This window comes from Neolamprologus brichardi, chromosome 20 (genome assembly GCF_056152115.1).
Source record: "Neolamprologus brichardi isolate AB-2024 chromosome 20, ASM5615211v1, whole genome shotgun sequence".
NCBI classification, from domain to species: Eukaryota; Metazoa; Chordata; class Actinopteri; order Cichliformes; family Cichlidae; genus Neolamprologus; species Neolamprologus brichardi.
In genome coordinates this window covers 27,426,320-27,445,914 of record NC_142123.1, presented here as the reverse complement: position 1 = coordinate 27,445,914, position 19,595 = coordinate 27,426,320, and the positions used below count along the sequence as shown (strand labels likewise).

Sequence of the window (19,595 nt, the reverse complement as noted above, 5' to 3'; positions counted from 1 at the left end):
GTGACATAAAAACTCAGTACTTACTGTTATTAAGTTATGCAGGCTTGTTTGCACAACAAGGCTAAATAATTATATAAACTTTTCTCAATCTAAATAGTGTACTTTGGTAGAATTAAAAAAATAAGTGTAGTGCAGGTCTATGATGATTTTTAGTGCTACTATCACCTAGTTCTGATTCTGGTTCTGTCTTGGTTAAATCCTAAGTAGTCCTGATTTTGAACTGTTGTAGTCCTGTTTTAATTCCGGATCAGTTCTGGGTCTGGTTGAATTGGGCTTTAGTCCTCGTGTCCGACTTTGGGGTGTCCTGCATATTTTTCCCTATATGAAGTCATTCTTTTTTTAACAAATCTCAAAACAGAGCTAATTAATCTTTCAGTCATTTCTAACCCCCCCCCCCCAAAAAAAAATCCCACATGCATACTACCCTTTAGGGCTAAGCCCCGGGTGTTTCAACACCCGTCTGGGTGTCTGGCTCCGCCTCTGGGTCAGAGTGAATGTGGATAGACAAAACATACTATGACTTGTGATACATTTAAGTTAAACACCAAAGACAAATGATCAGGCATGACATTCTCATAATAAATCAGATAAAATACTGCAAATAAATATTTCTGCTCAACCACACAGACACTTCCTGCCTGATTTGAGGACAGAAGTAGGCCAGGAGACAATTTATTGTAATCAATCTTATGGAGGAAATTTTTTTCCCCTTAAATATCAATAAAGATTTCTGTCAGAGCAAAATCTCTCTCTCTCTCTCTTATGTTTTTGCTCCTAACCACGACCTTACCTAGCAGTCATAAGCCTCAAATTAATCGTGCAATTTTTTTGTCAAAGACATTTCTCACCTGGACATAGCAATAAACTGCTATAGACAACTTTTTGGTCTATAATATGTGAAACATATGTCAAATGTATCCCTCATGAATGATATTGAGTCATCTTGTGCCACAAACAAGATTCTTGTCACAAGGTAGAAGCTGCAATCAGTTTTTAGCAGTGACTTTTATTTATCATTCATTCATTTGACATTAAAATGACTTTTTAAAGAGTAATCGAGCCAAGAGGACAGCAGAAATTGCAACAAATATAATAATAGTTCTGTAAACATATTTGAAGTGGCCCAAAAGGACTGGATTGGTTTTAATGTAGTTACAATAACACAGAGTTATAAAGATACTTGAAAAACGGGTCATTATTAAATTTGATATATAACCCTTTTGTAAATCATGTTCATTAAAGTCTGTTTACCAATATAAGTAAAGACATTACACATAAAAAACACACAGAAACATTGGAAATCAGTTTTTGGCAGACAATCACTTTTTGTCACAACACTGGAGGTAAAACAGGTACGATCCTTCATATCTGGAGTCGTAAGATGCAGACACAAATTCAGATATCCCTGTTTAAGAGTTTAGAATTTCTCTGGTTCATTAGCTTTAGTCAGATAAGTCAGTAATCACTCAAGATTAGTTCCCAAGTACTCCTGAATTAAAAGACACATTCAGGGTATTCGGCGCTGTGCTTTCCCACAGGTGAACTCAGGTGAAATGAAAGAAGTAGTGGAGGCCCCTCTGGCACAATGATAACTCAGAAAAGCTCATTGGAGTAAGGAGATCAGGTTCAGAAGTGGTTCTTTCTAAGAATGTATATATAACTGCTCCTGAAGGTTTTTCATGTTCGAAGTAGAATAAAGGACCATGCTCCAACTGATCTTTAACCAGTATTTTATTCTTCTTTTCACCAGCAAACACAGTGAAAAATGGTGAAATAATCAATGAAAAACATGGATATTATGTCACCAGAATAAAAATTACAACTCAAATAAAACGTACACTTAAAGTAAATGCATAAACATACCGTGTGCGCCTTTCTACTGAACATTCATGAGCAGTTGTAATTAATATCATCCATATTTTCACCTTGTACACAAGCCAGCCTTCTCTATCTGGCTCGAGCCTTCAGCCTGTGGTGACATTGAACATCCCACCAAAGCATGAGCACCACAAAGCGCCATACTCAGATCCACCAGTAGGTGGCAACAACACAACATGAATCCAGATTAAAAATCCAAATTTTGAACATTGCAATCACATAATAATTACATTTCAATGTGACAGCTACAATATTTAAATATTCAGGCTTTTTCAACATTTAGAAAAATTGTGTTTGATATTCAAACTAATCTGCTGCACAGTCTCTTTAACTCTGCTGCCACAAGGAGTGGTACAGGACAGTAGCGGTTTTAGATACGGGCGACACGGGCAGTTGCCCGGGGCGGCATCGTGGTGGGGGGCGGCATCACGGGCATCGGCGAAAAATAAATAAATGCTCGTACTCATGCTGCCCCGACGTCAGCCAGCGCATATTGGGAATGGCACAGGCACCGATCGGTTTTCTATTGCCCATTTGCTGGGAGTAAGGGCGCCCTTCGTTTGCGAGGTGCGCCTGCTGATTGCGGCGCAGAGACCAGAGGGCGGGGCGGCGGGGGATTCTCTGACCGGCTGGAGCAGCGTCTAATAACCAACTCTCAAAATAAAACAAAATAAAAACAAACCAACAAACACGGAAACACCAGACATCCTGATACAGACTTATAATTTGCACCGATGTTTTTTCCAAATTCTATACACGAAAAGTGAGCGCGAGAGCCCTCGGTGCGCCTGCTCGCTGCTGAAGTGAAAGTAACTTTTATTGTCATCTCCGCTACATACAGTCCAGTTTATAGAGAGACGAGACGACGAGGCTCCAGTTACAGCAGTGCAAGGAAACAAACAATAAATATAAGAAGAGTAAGAAAATAAACATACACTTTAGGACTCGAGGTAAAGGGATCAATAACAATTTAAAATTTAAAATTTACAGTTTGATGATTTAAAGTCTCACACACAACCCGTCGAAAGGGGAGGGGGCTGGCTGCTTCCAAATAGAGCACATTTCATTTATAATGTTGTAAATCCAAGCCCATTATGTATTCATGATTTGAATCCAGGGTTGTGTGAAATCTCAGAAATAAACCTTAGACAAAGTGAATCTGTGAACTAAAGTGTAGGTGTGTTAGATCATGTTGTGCTGATCCTCGGGTGGGGGATTTGTGTTCATACTGGAGTGCAACATTAAAACCAATGGAAGATGGACAAGAAAAGTTCAAAGCCATCAGGTCCTCAGTTTAGAAAAAAGAAAAAAGAAGAGGAGGAGAAACGAGCAAAAGATACAGGTAAGCAGATGTGTGATTGGATAATGGCAGGTCATCCTGAGACAATCAGAGTCAGAATACTTTATTAATCCCTAAGGAAATGATGTGGGTTACAGTTGCTCCAAGAAGAAATGGTAAAAGTAGTAACAGTAACAGACTAAACTCCAAACAATACATTATGTTACAGATTTTAATATTAATTAGTCATTGTCAATTGTTGATTTGTCCTGTTCTCATTGTATGACGAATTATGATGGCTGTTTGGTAGCCGTTTGCATACTATGCATACTCTCTCTCTCTTCATATGTGTGTGTGTGTGTGTGTGTGTGTACAACAGTTTTATGTTAATGTACAATCCTTAATATGTTTTGTGTGTGTGTTTGTGTGTGTGTGTGTGTGGGGGGGGGGGGGGGGGGGGGCGCCAGAGGGAGTGTTCGCCCAGGGCGCCAAACAGGCTAGGACCGCCACTGGTACAGGAAGTCGCTCAAACCAAATGAAACAATTTTATAGCATTCGTTTTATTTTACTCCAGGAGCAAAAGATGTTTTCCAAAAAATGTGACAAACTGTTGTTTAACTTTATGGTTGGTGTGGTCCTGAGAGTCGTTGAGCTTGTCTTTGTTTTTAGGGTCACAGGTTTCAAGCTACTCCAGAGAGCCCTGAGTTGTGGATGCACTGCCTCAGCTGACCTGGAATCATAACCTGCAGCCCTGCTCTCCCATCCCCACTGCCTAGGCTACACCCAGCTCAAGGTAACACAATCACTAACGAGACTGAAGAGTTTGCATTAGAGCGTTCATAAGTAGAGATGGACCAATCAGATATTACGTATCGGTATCGGTCCGATACTGACCTAAATGACTGGATCGGATATCGGAGAGAAATAAAACATGTAATCCGATCTGAAGTATCACAAAACCACCTCACAAAACGCGCTACTTGGCGTAACCCAGCTCGACCCATCAGAGCAGTATGTGTCACGTGACTGTTGTCTGCAAGACCTGTCGGTGGTCTGTTGGAGCATTTGGAGCCTCGCTACATGCTTCCTAACCGCGGCATTTCATCTCGGCGAAAAGTATCCCAGAGAAGTAAAGCAAGTGTGTAAGTTCATCCCTGAATGTTTGCATGGCAAGGGCGTAGATTTGGTTTTGGCATTGGTGGGGACGATGATTCAACCACCGAACTCTGCCCTGTTTCTTTTTTTTTTTCCTTTTTGTTTTTGCTTCTTAATAAAAAGAGGAGAAATATACTTGCCTACATATGCTATTCTGCATGCTTTTAAACCATTTAAAATCACAGTTCATAGTTTTATATGTGAATTATATATGTTAAATTACTATTAAACAAATGACTGACTAAGTATTTTAGGCTTTAGTTTACTTCAGCCATATTCCATATAAATCAGGTATCATACAAAAATAAAAAAAATAGCTTCAAATACAGTCATGACGATAAAAGAATATGACTTTAAGGACTTAACATCATTACTTCAGTTATACTACACCAACATCTGTTATATTTTGGCACTAAGGGAACACTGAATGACCTGGTGGTTTTTGTCCATAAAATTACTCATCTAAGATTACCACAAAATAAAAGATCTCTCAGCAAAATTATGCAACAGTTTAGGCACGCAATTACCCCGATCAAATCAGTGAGCTGAGATTTTCTATTCTAAACATGAACTACTGTTACAGCCACTGGTGTCCCACACAACAACTCAATGTCCACTATGTGAAGGAGCCAAACACATGCCTGCTCCTCTCGTTAACTGAGATAAACTGCTGGCATATTTGTTTTACATCTATACTGTCCAGTCTCTCCTGGTGGACATGGCATACAGCAGCATTGTTTAATCTCATTTGAGTCATTGTTAACCTTAGCCATCTTTTTAGTCTTCTGAGAGCACTGAAGCTTCTTTCAGCCTCAGTACATGTGTTTTATCCTCAGATTACAATTATTATTGTGTGCTTGATGTGCCTCACCTTTGGCCCTGGCTCTTCCCCTCTGACTGCACTAGGACATATTGCCACCTGATAAAATAACACATTGATTTGTGCCATATAAAAAGTGAGACATGTCAATTCAGATTCTTTGTCAAATATACACTAATGAAACAATTTACATCAGCAGCCTAACAATTGTCATGATAATAAATACTAGTTAATCTGCTTATTTTGTATCATATTTTACAGTTATTTGCTTTGAGTCAGTGACTCGGTTGTTTTTATCATATCTAAATGTAAGCTTTTTATATCAGAGATGTTTACAGGGGGGGAAAGTGATCATTCAAAATATGAATTTGAAGAATTTTTTTTTTTTTTTTAAAAGAAAAAGACAAAATTGTTGCATGTAAATGAAGTCATCCTGAGCACTGTAAAATGTTTGTTGTTTGATACCAGGAAGTGGAGAATGTGCATGAATCCATGAAAATCTTGATTAAAACAGATTCCAACCACAATGAATTTAGTTTGTTTGTTTTTTCGCCAGATTCTGTGAAATCTGTTGCACTGTTCATTTTCCAGCTGGATTTTTGTAGCTTTCTCAGAATTCAGATCAACGTAAATTTTTTCAAAAGCTGTTATTTCTCTTCTATAAATGACACATTTAGCAAGTTTGAAAAAATTGTCCTCAATATTTCACCTCGAGATCTTTAAAAAGCCCTGACTGGTAAAGACTGTGCTTCAAGTGCAGCATTTACAGCCACCACGTTTGAAAAGTAGTAACTATACTTTAATAGACGTGCTTCATTTAATAAATCTTTAAGTAATATTTTTTTGGATAATGGTGCCCTCTGCTGGATGATCTGCACACTCTTACCGTTTCCACACAGTTGTTTTTAAAAGTTTTTGACATTATTTTCATTGTTTTTCGGCTTGTTATTTTTGTTTTGGGAACCATAAAATGAAATTGTTTGAGCTCCTTGTCCGGTCTTACCAACAACTCTTCAAGTAAAACTAAATATACAGTTAGTAATGATCCAGGAGATATGTTAAAAATCTACACAACACAATGGATTTCAATGTTCCATGAAAGAATGTGTAAATCTACACAGAGTATAGTAATCCTGTTCAGCTGGATATGAGGAGGTCAGGGATGAATGTGTTGTGTAGTCGCAATAATATTAAAGCAATAGTGTGACTGGGAGGCTTAAAAACGAGCTATTATTCTCAGAAATATTGTAATATCAAAAATAATAATAAAATAAATCAATACGAATATTTTTGTCAATATGTGGCGAGTAAGACTGTCAATGCCTTTGAACCAATTCAAGGCTCCGAAATCAACAAATTCTGTGAGAGAGAAGAAGCATTTTTTCAGGGGTATAAAAGTCCAAAGAAGGCCGTAACCTTTTCCGTGCCAGAGTATTGTTTAAACTTAAAAGTCACTCAGAAGTCACCAAACACTCAGGACTCTTCAGAAGATCGTGAAGTAGACTTATAACACTACGAATGGCTGGTGTGAAGCTGACATCCAGGTCCAGATTTAGTATCAGTCCGCGCAACGCAAAAACCTCTTTTGGCTCACAAAGCTGCTGTCGTGGTTACCCGAAGAGGTGCAATGTTAGTTTTATGATGAATTTACCCATGTGAGTGGTAATTTCTTTGGGTGATTTACGCTAATTCATGTGATTAATATACAAAGATGTAAACATTTAATTTTAGCAATTTCCAGCCAAACGCAGCGCAAAGCAGCGGCTTACAGATGAGCACAGAAAAATATAATAGGGTAAGAAGTTTTATAAAAGATTCTTTCTGAAAACAGTGTGACGGTTAAGATAAAGATAATTAAAGATGAGGCTGAAGCAGAATCAACCCGGTTTTCTATAAGGATGAGCTCGTCTCTTAGAAATTGTTGGGACTGACGTCAAACTTAAGTTGCGCGTGTAGCAATGTAACTGCGCGAATGGATCTTGTTTATTATTATTATTATTATTATTATTATTATTATTATTATTATTATTATTATTATTATTATTATTATAGCTTGTTCGATCTTTATTATTTATTTTTATTTTATTTTATTTTATTTTAAATTACTACAATCTAAACAGACAGGACCGGTGGACAAGGAAGAAAAAGACGAGAGAAGTTGGGAAGAGGCTCCAAGGAAATGGAAAGAAAAATAGATGGAACAGAGCGAAAAGACACTAAAATTAACTGGATCACCTGCCAGGGGAAAAACATGCAAGAAGAGAACAACATAGCAGGGAAACTACAGCAACAACCAACATAACTATGCATTACAGTGAATGCAAGACCGACAAGTTCAGCTCAGTTTTGCTGTTCCATAACAGATCAGAATTATTCCCAAAGAGCAGAAACGGAGAGACAGAGAGGGAGCACAACCTTTCGATCATTATTATTTCGATCCCTCTCTCATATTCAAAACATCAATGAAAGAATATCTGATTGGGACCTGATTGAAAAGCTGAGTAAAATGAGAAATGTATAAACAATTTGTTTCATTGTGCATATGGATGAAATATAATGTAGATAAATGGGACAAAGGTTGAACTGAATGTTAACATTCATCAGATCACAGCTCAGGTTGTGTCAAACCAGCAAGTAAAAACATTTTTGAGACACTAGAGGATGTTACCCTTCAGAGGTCCTGAATGTACTAAATGTAATTGATAAATATAAGTTATTAGCCAGTAAATGACTTGGCAATGTTCATGTAATACAAATATATGTATTTTATTTTTCCTGGAGGGCAGTCATTTTTACAAACAAGATGGCAGCTGCAGTGTAAGTCAGGCTGTGAAATAAAAGATCAAAGAAGACTTAAACAGTATTTAAATATTCAGGCTTTTTCAACATTTAGAAAAATTGTGTTTGAAATTCAAACTGATCTGCTGCACAGTTTCTCTAACTCTGCTGCCACAAGGACAGATACAGGAAGTCGCTCAAACCACATGAAACTAATCTTTATAGTATTTGTTTTATTTTACTCCTGGAGCAAAAGATGTTTTCCAAAAAATGGGACAAACTGTTGTTTAATTTTATGGTTGGTGTGGTCCTGAGAGTCGTTGAGCTTGTCTTTGTTTTTAGGGTCACAGGTTTCAAGCTGGTAATCAAGGTGTGAATCAGAAGGGTTAAATCTCGGACACCAAGGAATTTGGTGCTTTTGACGACCTGTTGACGACGGCTGTTAATCAAGGTGTGGATTAAGCGTGCTAAATGAGGTCCTCCCAGTCTGATCAAACTCATTATCTTTGTGCAATTCAGAAACAACACGCTCCTTTTGTTTTCAGACTGAGGCTGCACAGTTTGATGTGAGCTGGAAAGTGCCAGCCATGCTGTGTTACGCTCATTGTCTGGTCTTACCAACAAGTAAAGTACAAGTAAAACCAAACTAGTAATGATCCAGGAGATATGTTAAAAATCTACACAACACAATGGATTTCAATGTTCCACGAAAGAATGTGTAAATCTACACAGAGTATAGTAATCCTGTTCAGCTGGATATGAGGAGGTCATGGATGAATGCAAGGGCGTAGATTTGGTTTTGGCATTGGTGGGGACGGATGATTCAACCACTGAACTCTGCCCTGTTTCTTTTTTTTTTTCCTTTTTGTTTTTGCTTCTTAATAAAAAGAGGAGAAATATACTTGCCTACATATGCTATTCTACGTGCTTTTAAACCATTTAAAATCACAATTCATAGTTTTATATGTGAATTATATATGTTAAATTACTATTAAACAAATGACTGACTAAGTATTTTAGGCTTTAGTTTAGTTCAGCCATATTCCATATAAATCAGAAATCAAAAATAAAAATAGCACAGTCATGACAATAAAAGAATATGACTTTAAGGACTTAACATCATTACTTCAGTTATACTACACCAACATCTGTTATATTTTGGCACTAAGGGAACACTGAATGACCTGGTGGTTTTTGTCCATTAAATTACTCATCTAAGATTACAACAAAGTAAAAGATCTCTCAGCAACATTATGCAACAGTTTAGGCAATATTGCCCCGATCAAATCAGTGAGCTGAGATTTTCTATTCTAAACATGAACTACTGTTACAGCTACTGGTGTCCCACACAACAACTCAATGTCCACTATGTGAAGGAGCCAAACACATGCGTGCTCCTCTTGTTAACTGAGATAAACTGCTGGCATATTTGTTTTACATCTATACTGTCCAGTCTCTCCTGGTGGACATACAACAGCATTGTTTAATCTCATTTGAGTCATTGTTAACCTTAGCCATCTTTTTAGTCTTCTGAGAGCACTGAAGCTTCTTTCAGCCTCAGTACATGCGTTTTATCCTCAGATTAAAATTATTATTGTGTGCTTGATGTGCCTCACCTTTGGCCCTGGCTCTTCCCCTCTGACTGCACTAGGACATATTGCCACCTGATAAAATATGTCAATTCAGATTCTTTGTCAAATATACACTAATAAAACAATTTACATCAGCAGCCTAACAACTGTCATGTTAATAAATACTAGTTAATCTATAGCACCAAATCATCAGTCCGTCACCTGTGACCTCACCTCTTCACCTCTGTCCGAGCTACAACATGGCAGAGCTGCCTCTGTCACCTGATAAATAACAGTGAGACATTCCAAATGCATGCAGTCACACATGTGCTTCAAATACAGTCATGAACCAACAAGTCATCATCCAATTTCACCTGTAATCTTGTGTCACCATTGCTCTCTGAGCTTTGTGTTGGTTCTTCTGTCATCTGACAAATAGGACATGCATGACAATAAGAATAAAATGTGCAGCTGCTTCAGTGTTTCTGTCAATTTGTGCAGATCTGGACTCATCAGTAATGTTTGTAGGGTGAGTGCATTTTTAAAACAATTTGTGCAAACTGCACTACAAGGTGGATATTTGCAAAATCATGACTACCTCATGACATTTTGTCTCAAAAATTAACCCTATGAATATGTCAGTACCATTAGGATGAAATTATTGTGTCACCAACATTTAACGTTAGACATATAATTTTAACAGCCTCTGTAAACTAATATCCTGGCTTGCTCGAGGCTGCCGTTTTCTCTGACAGTTTCAATCAAAATTAAAAATGCTACTCTGGGAGACTGAGATAACTAATAGTGCTGCCTGTTGTGCAGTTAGTTTCCAAAACACGTTATTCATGGTTACATACAATTTTAGACTGATGTGGGCCAAAGCCTAGCATAGCCTGTAACGTTATTATGACGGACACATTTTATGAGTTAATTTGGCTTTAAGTGACTTACAGGTTTCTTTGAAAAATACTTATGTCCAAGTTCTTCCTTTGCGCTGCCATCCTCCTCTCCTCCTTGCAGGTCCTCGCAGCGCAGGCTTGCCGCTGCTAAAACTAAACAGAGCTCCCTGAAAGGCTCAGCCAATCACATTGGCCATAATTGTCACATGAGGTAGGACTCCGGTAGAGAACGTAATTTAACTCTTTCTGCACCGCTGTGTGAATGAGACGTTGACCGATCATTTTTTTCTTTCTATCGGGTTTGATTTTCTTTACTCGAATAGATCAAATTATTGGTGGGGACAATTCAATAATCGCAGAATATTGGTGGGGACATGTCCCTTCCGTCCATGCCAAATCTACGCCCTTGCATGAATGTGTTGTGTAGTCTCTTGATAATATTAAAGCAATAGTGTTTGTTTATTTTGTTTATTTATAAGGAACCCCATTAGCTTCCACAACAGTGGTTGCTAGTCTTCCTGGGGCCCAAACCATCTAATAAAATGTTACACAATGAGTTGGATGCAAAATATCCACATAATTTGGCTCTTACTTCCACAATAAGGTTTTACAATTCTGAAAATATAAGCATGTAAATATTAAAAAATATATAAAAAACACTCAAACAAAATACACAATTTCCATTGCAAGTGACATTACCCTCTTACAATATTTACAAATAAATTAAAAACAGCCTAAATAGGCTTTTAGGTGATTTTTAAAATTATGAATAGAAGCCAATTCTCTAATTGCATAAGGCAACTTATTCCACTGAAAAGATGCTCTAAATATAACAGAGTTTTTCAAAAAGTTACTTTTAACTCAAGGAGTTACTAAATTGTGGTTAGTTGAGAATCGTGTAGCATGATTATGTATTTCATCTGGATACTGCATCTGAGCATAAAAAAGTGTGGTGTGTTTACCAGTATTACTTTCTTTAAAAATACAAGTAAGCCATAGTATAATTTAGCTTGTACAGAAAGCCAAGAAAGTTTATTGTGCATTTTATCAATATTTGTATTATATGAACACCTTAACACTAATCTGGCCGCCCTATTTTGGACTAACTGTTCAGATCTGTTATATTAGCTGCTGACCAAATGATTGAGCAGTACTCTAGATGAGATAATACTAGTGAAATACTATCTTTCATAATTGAAGAAGTAATATAAACTTGTAAACTTGTTATAGCTAGTTTGTTGAATAAACCACTGATGGAAACAGGAACATGATGAAATCAATAAAAGTGCTCATTTTTTGTGTTTTTGAATGTTGGTTGTCATTTATTTTATTCACACAAATGCAGTTTGGACAAGTGCTGATGGTCTTTTGTTAATTAAAACCAAACAATCACCATGTTAAGGTTAATCAATGCCACTGAAGCAGATAACAGACAATAGCTGAAACTATCTTTAATCAACAGTCAGCTATCAGCTTCAATTGATTTGACTCAACTAATGAGGGCATCAAATTTGGATTAGCTGGTTTCAGCTAGGTCTAAACCAAAAGTTGTATTTTGCATCTCGGACACCAAGGAATTTGGTGCTTTTGACGACCTGTTGACGACGGCTGTTAATCAAGGTGTGGATTAAGTGTGCTAAACAAGGTCCTCCCAGTCTGATCAAACTCATTATCTGGGTGCAATTCAGAAACAACATGCTCAGGCAAAAACTGGGTCAACCCCCCCTCTGACACCTTAATGTGGGCTTAATGATGACACGATGCCCACGTCTCCCAAAGAATTCACACCTGTATTCATGTAAGCTCAGCCACACCCACCTTGATTCAGACCCTGAAACCTGTGAGCCTAACGTTGAATACAGGGACAGTCAACGACTCCTAGCACCGCCTTGAATCCCAGTGGAGGTTAAATACCCGGCTCTCTCCATCAGACTTTAGATCTGGACTCCAGTTTTCTTCATTTCAAGAGATCAGGATTAAACCTGCAAGTACTACTATTTACAGAAGTTCCAGTTCCTCTGCAGGCTGATTTAGCTGAAGAAGATTTTTGAAGTTCTCAACACAAGACTAGGTGAATACTGGGCCAACCATCACAGTACTATGAACTCTCCTCACTGCACTCCTCACTGGTCTCCTCAGTGGACTGCTGGGGGACTGGAACCCTCCATGAACTCATATCTAAATCCAAACCTCCACCAAGACGTGGGAATGTACACACAGGAGCTGGCTGTGACCGTTCCTAAGCCTGTGCACGTAAGGAAGGGGATTTTTTCTGAGCTGCACAGTAAAGTTTCAGAAGCTGGCATCCCCGTCACTGCAACACATTTTGACCTTCAGCAGGAAATGCTCTGGATGGGAAACTACACGGTAAGAGCCAAAATGATGCTTCAGCAGAGTTTGTTTCTTCTACATTCACCTCAAACACTCTGTAATAATATTTGTGCTCTTCTCTTAGGGTCATGTAAAATCCTTCCTTGGATCTACGATGGCACGCTACTCTTCTTTCCAAGTGCACGCAACTGATGCCATCAGACACATGCAGAGTTTGGACACAGGCATGCTGTTCCTTTCTGAATGCAACCTCAGAGGTTACACTCGTGGAGGCCTTCACATGTTTGATTATCAGTAAGTGTTACATTGACTGTTGATGACTTGAAGCTTTGAAATTATTCCTTATGTTATTGAATTAATGGCCATTTTTGGTGCTTTGCAGGATGGAAGAAGGAGCTGATATGCACAGTCTCCTCATGACTGATAACATGCTGCTCATGGGGGGATTACAAAACTATGTGGTTGAAGTTGACATGAATACACTTCAAGAAACTCAAAAAGTAAGACACCAGGCTTATGTTTATCAAAATCCACAACTATCTATGCTTACACCACTGGCATATCATACAACTGACTTCACAGCAAGTGTCTGACTGTCTGCTGTCTCGATTGTCCTTCCAGTTCACAGTGGAGGCACCTGGAGTGACAATAATGCGTCAGACCAATCGTTTCTTCTGCTTTGGGCACCCTTCTGGCAAAGTAAGTATCACCTGATTGCATCAGTTTGATGAGGTTTGGTTTATATCTCTCTAACACTGACCCTCTGCTGATAACAGGTGACCCTTCGAGACTTGCGCACATTTAGGACACAAAAGTTTGACGCATTTCCTGGCGGCCTGTCAGACTTTGATGTTCACGGAAACCTTTTGGCTGTGAGTGGGTTCTCCAGCCGAGGGCTGAATGAACGTTTCCTCATGGTTTATGACCTCCGCATGATGCGAGCTGCAACCCCTCTTTGGGTCCATGTGGATCCCTTCTTCGTGCGCTTCATTCCTACCTACACGTCACGGCTCGCAATCATCTCACAGACAGGTATGAAGCTGGCTTCAGGATTCTTTAGTCCAGTTTTCTGTAGCATAGTCTTACTATGTTTGGCCAATAAATGTGGCACACAATTTCTTTGTGGCTTTGCTATAACTGCCTGCATTCTGTGTCTTTTTCCAGGTGAGTGTCAGTTCTGTGAGCCCACTGGCCTCGCCAACATGGCGGATATTTTCCACGTCAACACAAACGACCACTTTCTCACAAGTTTTGAGGTCTCATCCAGCAAAGAAGCCTTAGCCTTTGGAGATTCGGGGGGATGTGTGCGTCTCTGGTCCGATACTCGGGACGCTATGTTTAACGTCTACTCCAGAGAGTCCTGCGTTGTGGATGCACAGCCTCAGCTGACCTGGAATCATAACCTGCAGCCCTGCTCTCCCATCCCCACTGCCCAGGCTACACCCAGCTCAAGGTAACACAATCACTAACGAGACTGAAGAGTTTGCATTAGAGCATTCATAAATATTGTTGTCAGATTCAATAAAAGTTTGTAAGATAATGTCGAGTCTTCCCCAGTTGATAAAAATGGTTTGCTCAATATTTTAAAAGCAGTTCTCAAAATTAGAGTCTCATGTACTTCCCATTAAAGGTTTCCATCTAAAACATGTTTCTTTTCAACAGATGGGCTCCTGGGATGGACCCAGAAATCCCACAAACTATTGAAACTGTGGGCTTGAACAGTTATGTGGAAAATCCTTACGCCTGCCCCTGTAACCAGGTATGTTAAAAATTTGTTTCTGTTTTAAACTGTCATTTTTACAATATTGTAATAAATTTACAAAAAAAGTTAAACCCATCTCCACGTGGTGTATTTTAAGTTTTTTTCCCTGTTTGTTGTTTGCAGGTCCCTGCAAATAAAGAAGGAACACCTGGTTATTACAACCACGTCCCTGAATCTCCAACAGAGAGTGATGAAGAGCTGCTCCTTCACACTGTTCCAGAAAAGTACAGAAAGGTTGGACTTGCTATGTTTCACCCTGGTGTTCATAGAGATACAGTTAAATATGATATGTAACAATTTATAGAGTGTTGCTACAAGCTTTAATTTCCAAAACATGTGACGAATATGTGTTTGTTGTGCTTCAGGTGACAATTAAATACTCTAAACGTGGACGGGAAGATTTTGACTTCAAACATTACAACAGGACGTTGTTTGCTGGCCTGGAGCCGCAGATTCCCAACGCCTACTGTAACTGCATGATCCAGGTAAGAAACTGAAGATTCACAATGTGTACATTTAATTTTTAATATGAGACAATTTGTCAAATGTTTCATGGATCTTTTATGTTTGCATCTTAGGTGTTATACTTCCTGGAGCCAGTTCGCTGCCTTGTTCAGAATCATTTGTGCCACAAGGAGTTTTGTTTGGCTTGTGAACTCGGCTTCCTCTTCCACATGTTGGATTTGTCACAAGGAGATCCATGTCACGTACGTTTCTTTCTTTCTTTTTCAATCTGTTGGGGATTGCAAGGCTCTTACTTTGAAATCTTATTTTGTTGTAACTGCCCAAAGTAACCTCTAATGTCTTCTTCCTTAAGGCCAGCAACTTCCTCAGAGCACTTCGAAACATCCCTGAAGCCAAAGAGATGGGCCTGGTCCTCTCAAACTGTGAGGAGACGACAGGAACAGTCGAGCTAGGTCGCTTAATCCAGAGATGGGATCACTTCATCCTCTACCAGCTCTTCCAGGAGACACAGGAGCAGGAGGATCCACAGGCCTACAGGACGACCAGGAGCAGGTAAAACACATCATTGTTGACCTGCATTCTTACTGGACACTGTCCCAGTCTTATCATTATGTTTGTTTATAAATGCAGAGTTTTCCTTCTTGTTTCTGAAACTGTGATTTGTGTTTGTGTTGCAGTTCTCTGGGCTCCTCTGGCGACTCTGTCATTAGAGAGCTGTTTTGTTCTGAAGTTGAGAACTGCAGCCTGTGTCTCTGTGGCATAGAAACAGTCCACTCCTCCCTCGTGTCGCTGTTCAACATGCATTACCCCGACACTCAAGGTGAGTCTGAGAGCACTGAGAGCATGGATATCTGTGACTGTGAATTACTTTGTCTTTGAAGCTTGAACTATTAATGATTACATAATGGTTTGAATTAATTTAGTTTTTGAATGAGCAGAGGGAAATATCTGCTTGACTTGATGTATACACTGATATTCATTGTACTTTGACACTTCAGGAAAAAGAATAAAGGAGCACGACTTTGCTGAGATCCTGAAGAAAAGCATCTGCTTGCAGCAGAGATCTCACACATGGTGTGGAAACTGTGACAAGTATCAGCCCACAGTGAGTTACAGCTTTCATTCACTCATAATGACAAATCATTTATGGTTGATTGTTACCTGTTGTGCAGGGTAATCATTTCTTTGTGTTACACTGTAGGTGCAGACACGCAACATTCGACGTCTCCCAGATGTTTTGGTGATAAACTGTGAGGTGAACAGCAGCAAAGAGGCCGAATTCTGGAAGGTTCAGGCCGAGGTAAGCCACTGATTCACTGTGTTTAAATACAGTTAAAAGAAACAAAGAAACTAATGATTTATCTGTTCATTATTTACATGATTGTCCATGTTTCTGTTTTTATAGTACGCCTTCAAACAATCCATGCAGAAGACAGATCAGGATCAGCGTCACGTATGGATCCCTGCCACTCTCAAGATGTCCCTCAGCAAAAGTCAGAGACTGGAGATCAGCAGCTGGCCTGAGGGCGAGGAGGTGAGGACTTTAGATTTTCAGCTGATCTTTGCACTTGAAGAAATAATTTGAGTAACTTTTCATCACCAAGTTAAAATTTGACTTCAAAATTAAATCCATATTTCCAGGAGCAATATTTTTAAAACATTATTACACTAATCTGAATCATTTTAGATATTGAACTATAGGTTGGTTTTAGTGTTTTTGTTCCTGTAACACATGAATTTCTCAACTTTTGTGAAATGAAAAAGTTTATCTTACAATTATTTGCACTTTATCTGTTACTAGTTAAGTGCTGCTGAAGAGGCGGAGGGAGCTTCTCTGTATGACTTGGTGGTCACGGTGCCGCACATCCTGGACGCTGGCACGGGTGGTAATCTGGTCGCACACATCAAAGTGGGTGAGACCTACCATCAAAGAAAAGAGGTGAGTGACGCTTAGATAAGAAAAGTTTGACATCTGCTGACTACAAAAAGTTTAATTTTTAACATTCAAAATGATTTTATTATTTCAGGGAGTCTCTCGCCAGCAGTGGTACCTCTTCAATGACTTCCTCATTGAGCCGATTGAGAAGGTAAGGATCCTAGATAAGATTCCTGCTTGTTTATTCATGCTAACTTTAATCCATGCAGTCATTTAAAAATGTTTCTCCTTTTGTTTTCAGACTGAGGCTGCACAGTTTGATGTGAGCTGGAAAGTGCCAGCCATCTTGTGTTACGCCAAGAGAAACTACCACACCAAATACGACCTCCGCAGTGAGTGTCAGCACAATCAGTCTGAAGTCAAATCCGACTTATATCGGACTGAGAGGCAGAGCAAGACAGATGCCACTTTCATCCCACTCACAGTCAGTGAGATGCCGCAGGCTGGTGACCTGGTGGGGCTGGACGCTGAGTTTGTAAAGCTCAGTGAGGTAAGTCTGGCTATGATACCATCATTTATTATAATATAGGATTAAAAACAATTTTAAATATTCCTAGTACATATTTTCAGTAGTTCAGGTAATCTGACTCATGCATTTAAAACAAATTTGAACCCTGAATGTGTGCGTTTGCAGGAGGAAGCAGTGCTGCATAGTGACGGCACCAAATCGACCATCATGCCCAGTCAGATGTCTGTGGCCAGGATCACCTGTGTGAGGGGTCAGGGGCCCAACGAGGGGGTCCCCTTCATCGATGACTACATCTCCACTCAGGAGCAGGTGAGAAGCTGCAGAGAGAAAAGTCCACGATAACCTAAAAGAATGAATATATAATGTTTCAAGGATCCACCCGCTAACTTGTCAATTTGTTCTTCCAGGTGGTCGACTATTTGACAAAATACTCTGGAATCGAACCTGGAGACCTGGATGCCACAGTATCCTCTAAGCACGTGACCACGCTGAAGTCGACCTACCTGAAGCTACGCTTCCTCATCGATGCAGGAGTTCGCTTCGTCGGCCACGGCCTGCAGAATGACTTTCGTGTCATTAATTTAGTGGTACATTATTTCATCAGTTTTAAATTTCAAATTACTTCATGTAGTTTAAAGATGTGATTTTTTTTATAGATGTGCTTTGATTTTAATGTTTTTTATTTTCTGTTTCTTAAGGTTCCCAAAGATCAAGTTATCGACACCGTCCACCTCTTCCGATTGCCCTACAAGAGGATGATTTCTCTGAAATTCCTTGCTTGGTATTTTCTTGGTAAGTTAGTAGAAACAAAAAAACAAAAAACAAAAAACATTATTACTGTGAGAGGGATTAGGATCCAAATATGTAAACTGGATAATCCGCTCATGTTACCGTCAGTATAGTTCGTGATGTTTTAGTTATCATCAAACTCATCTTGGAATTAAATCTGAACACTGAAGTATTTAGAGGCTTTTTTGAGTTCATGCACTAAAGCGTACGTGTTAATTCCTCATATCCACCCTGTAATCTGAAGCTGAACACTTTCATTTTAATCATTCCTGACCTTTTTTTTTCATGTCCACAGGCCTCAACATCCAAGGAGAAACCCACGACAGCACGGAGGACTCATGCACGGCCCTGAAGCTTTACAGGAAGTACCTGGAGCTGTATCAGGAAGGAGGGAATCATTACGTGACGAAGGTGCTCTACGAAGTCTACGACAAAGGCTTCCAGCTGAACTGGAAAGTCCCGGATTCGGATGCGAGATAGTCCGTCTGAGTGGACTGAATGCACTCTCCATCCATCCACAGGTGCTGCTGTGCTTCCCTCTGTGATGGGACTGTGAGCAACATCATGACCTGAAGATGCTCGGGCTGCTTATTTTGTATCATATTTTATAGTTATTTGCTTTGAGTCAGTGACTCGGTTGTTTTTATCATATCTAAATCTAAGCTTTTTATATCAGAGAGGTTTAAAGGGGGGGAAAGTGATCATTCAAAATATGAATTTGAAGCATTATTTTTTTAAAAAAAGAAAAAGAAAAAATTGTTGCATGTAAATGAAGTCCTCCTGAGCACTGTAAAATGTTTGTTGTTTGATACCAGGAAGTGGAGAATGTGCATGAATCTGTGAAAACCTTGATTAAAATAGATTGAAACCATAATCCATGGATGTTCAGAGAATCATTTAAATTTAACAATTAATTTAGTTTGTTATTTTCACCATCCACCTTTGAATCTGTTGCAATGCATATACCATTTCTGGCATTATGCTATCGTTGCTACTGCATGTCTCATTCACTACTACAATATTTTTATTTCAGTTACATTTGCATGGAAACCTTTGACTTGTTTAAAAAAAATCTTTAGTATATTACACAGGAAATCTGAATAATTTGGAACCAGCCATGTGGTCTCGCAACACAATCTTCATACCTTTAACCCCAATTTTTGTAGATAAGGAAATACCTTTACTGCAGAAAAAGTGTTGACGAAATTGAAGGAGAAAAACCTGCACTGCTAAGGCAAGAGGAGAAAGTGAATAACATTGTCTGAAGGAAGCCAGAAGACGTGCAGCTTTTTAAAACTCTCTCTTTAAGTTACCCTCTCACTAATTCTGCAGAAGTGCCCTTCAGATATCAGCTCAGGATACTCAGAGTTCACGGCTCTCAGTTATCACACAATGACTCTCAAACCTTCCCAAATCATGTTTATTGATTCTGAATGTAACGGTTCCCTCTACCTGATGTTTCT

General features: G+C 39.1%; 1 protein-coding gene across 1 annotated transcript; it reads left to right on the top strand.

Moving 5' to 3' along the window:
- The first annotated feature begins 12,432 nt into the window (after window positions 1–12,432).
- LOC102785893 (PAN2-PAN3 deadenylation complex catalytic subunit PAN2-like) lies at window positions 12,433–18,612 on the top strand. Its single transcript, XM_087833655.1, has 22 exons — window positions 12,433–12,747; window positions 12,836–13,005; window positions 13,094–13,211; window positions 13,333–13,410; window positions 13,488–13,743; window positions 13,876–14,164; window positions 14,374–14,470; window positions 14,597–14,707; window positions 14,839–14,958; window positions 15,052–15,180; window positions 15,291–15,490; window positions 15,616–15,758; window positions 15,937–16,043; window positions 16,140–16,238; window positions 16,344–16,472; window positions 16,740–16,877; window positions 16,966–17,025; window positions 17,116–17,364; window positions 17,509–17,652; window positions 17,751–17,930; window positions 18,042–18,135; window positions 18,428–18,612. The coding sequence occupies exons 1-22, from the start codon at window positions 12,481–12,483 to the stop codon at window positions 18,610–18,612; spliced, it is 3,363 nt and encodes a 1,120-aa protein (XP_087689781.1). The 5' UTR covers window positions 12,433–12,480.
- The last annotated feature ends 983 nt before the right edge of the window (window positions 18,613–19,595 follow it).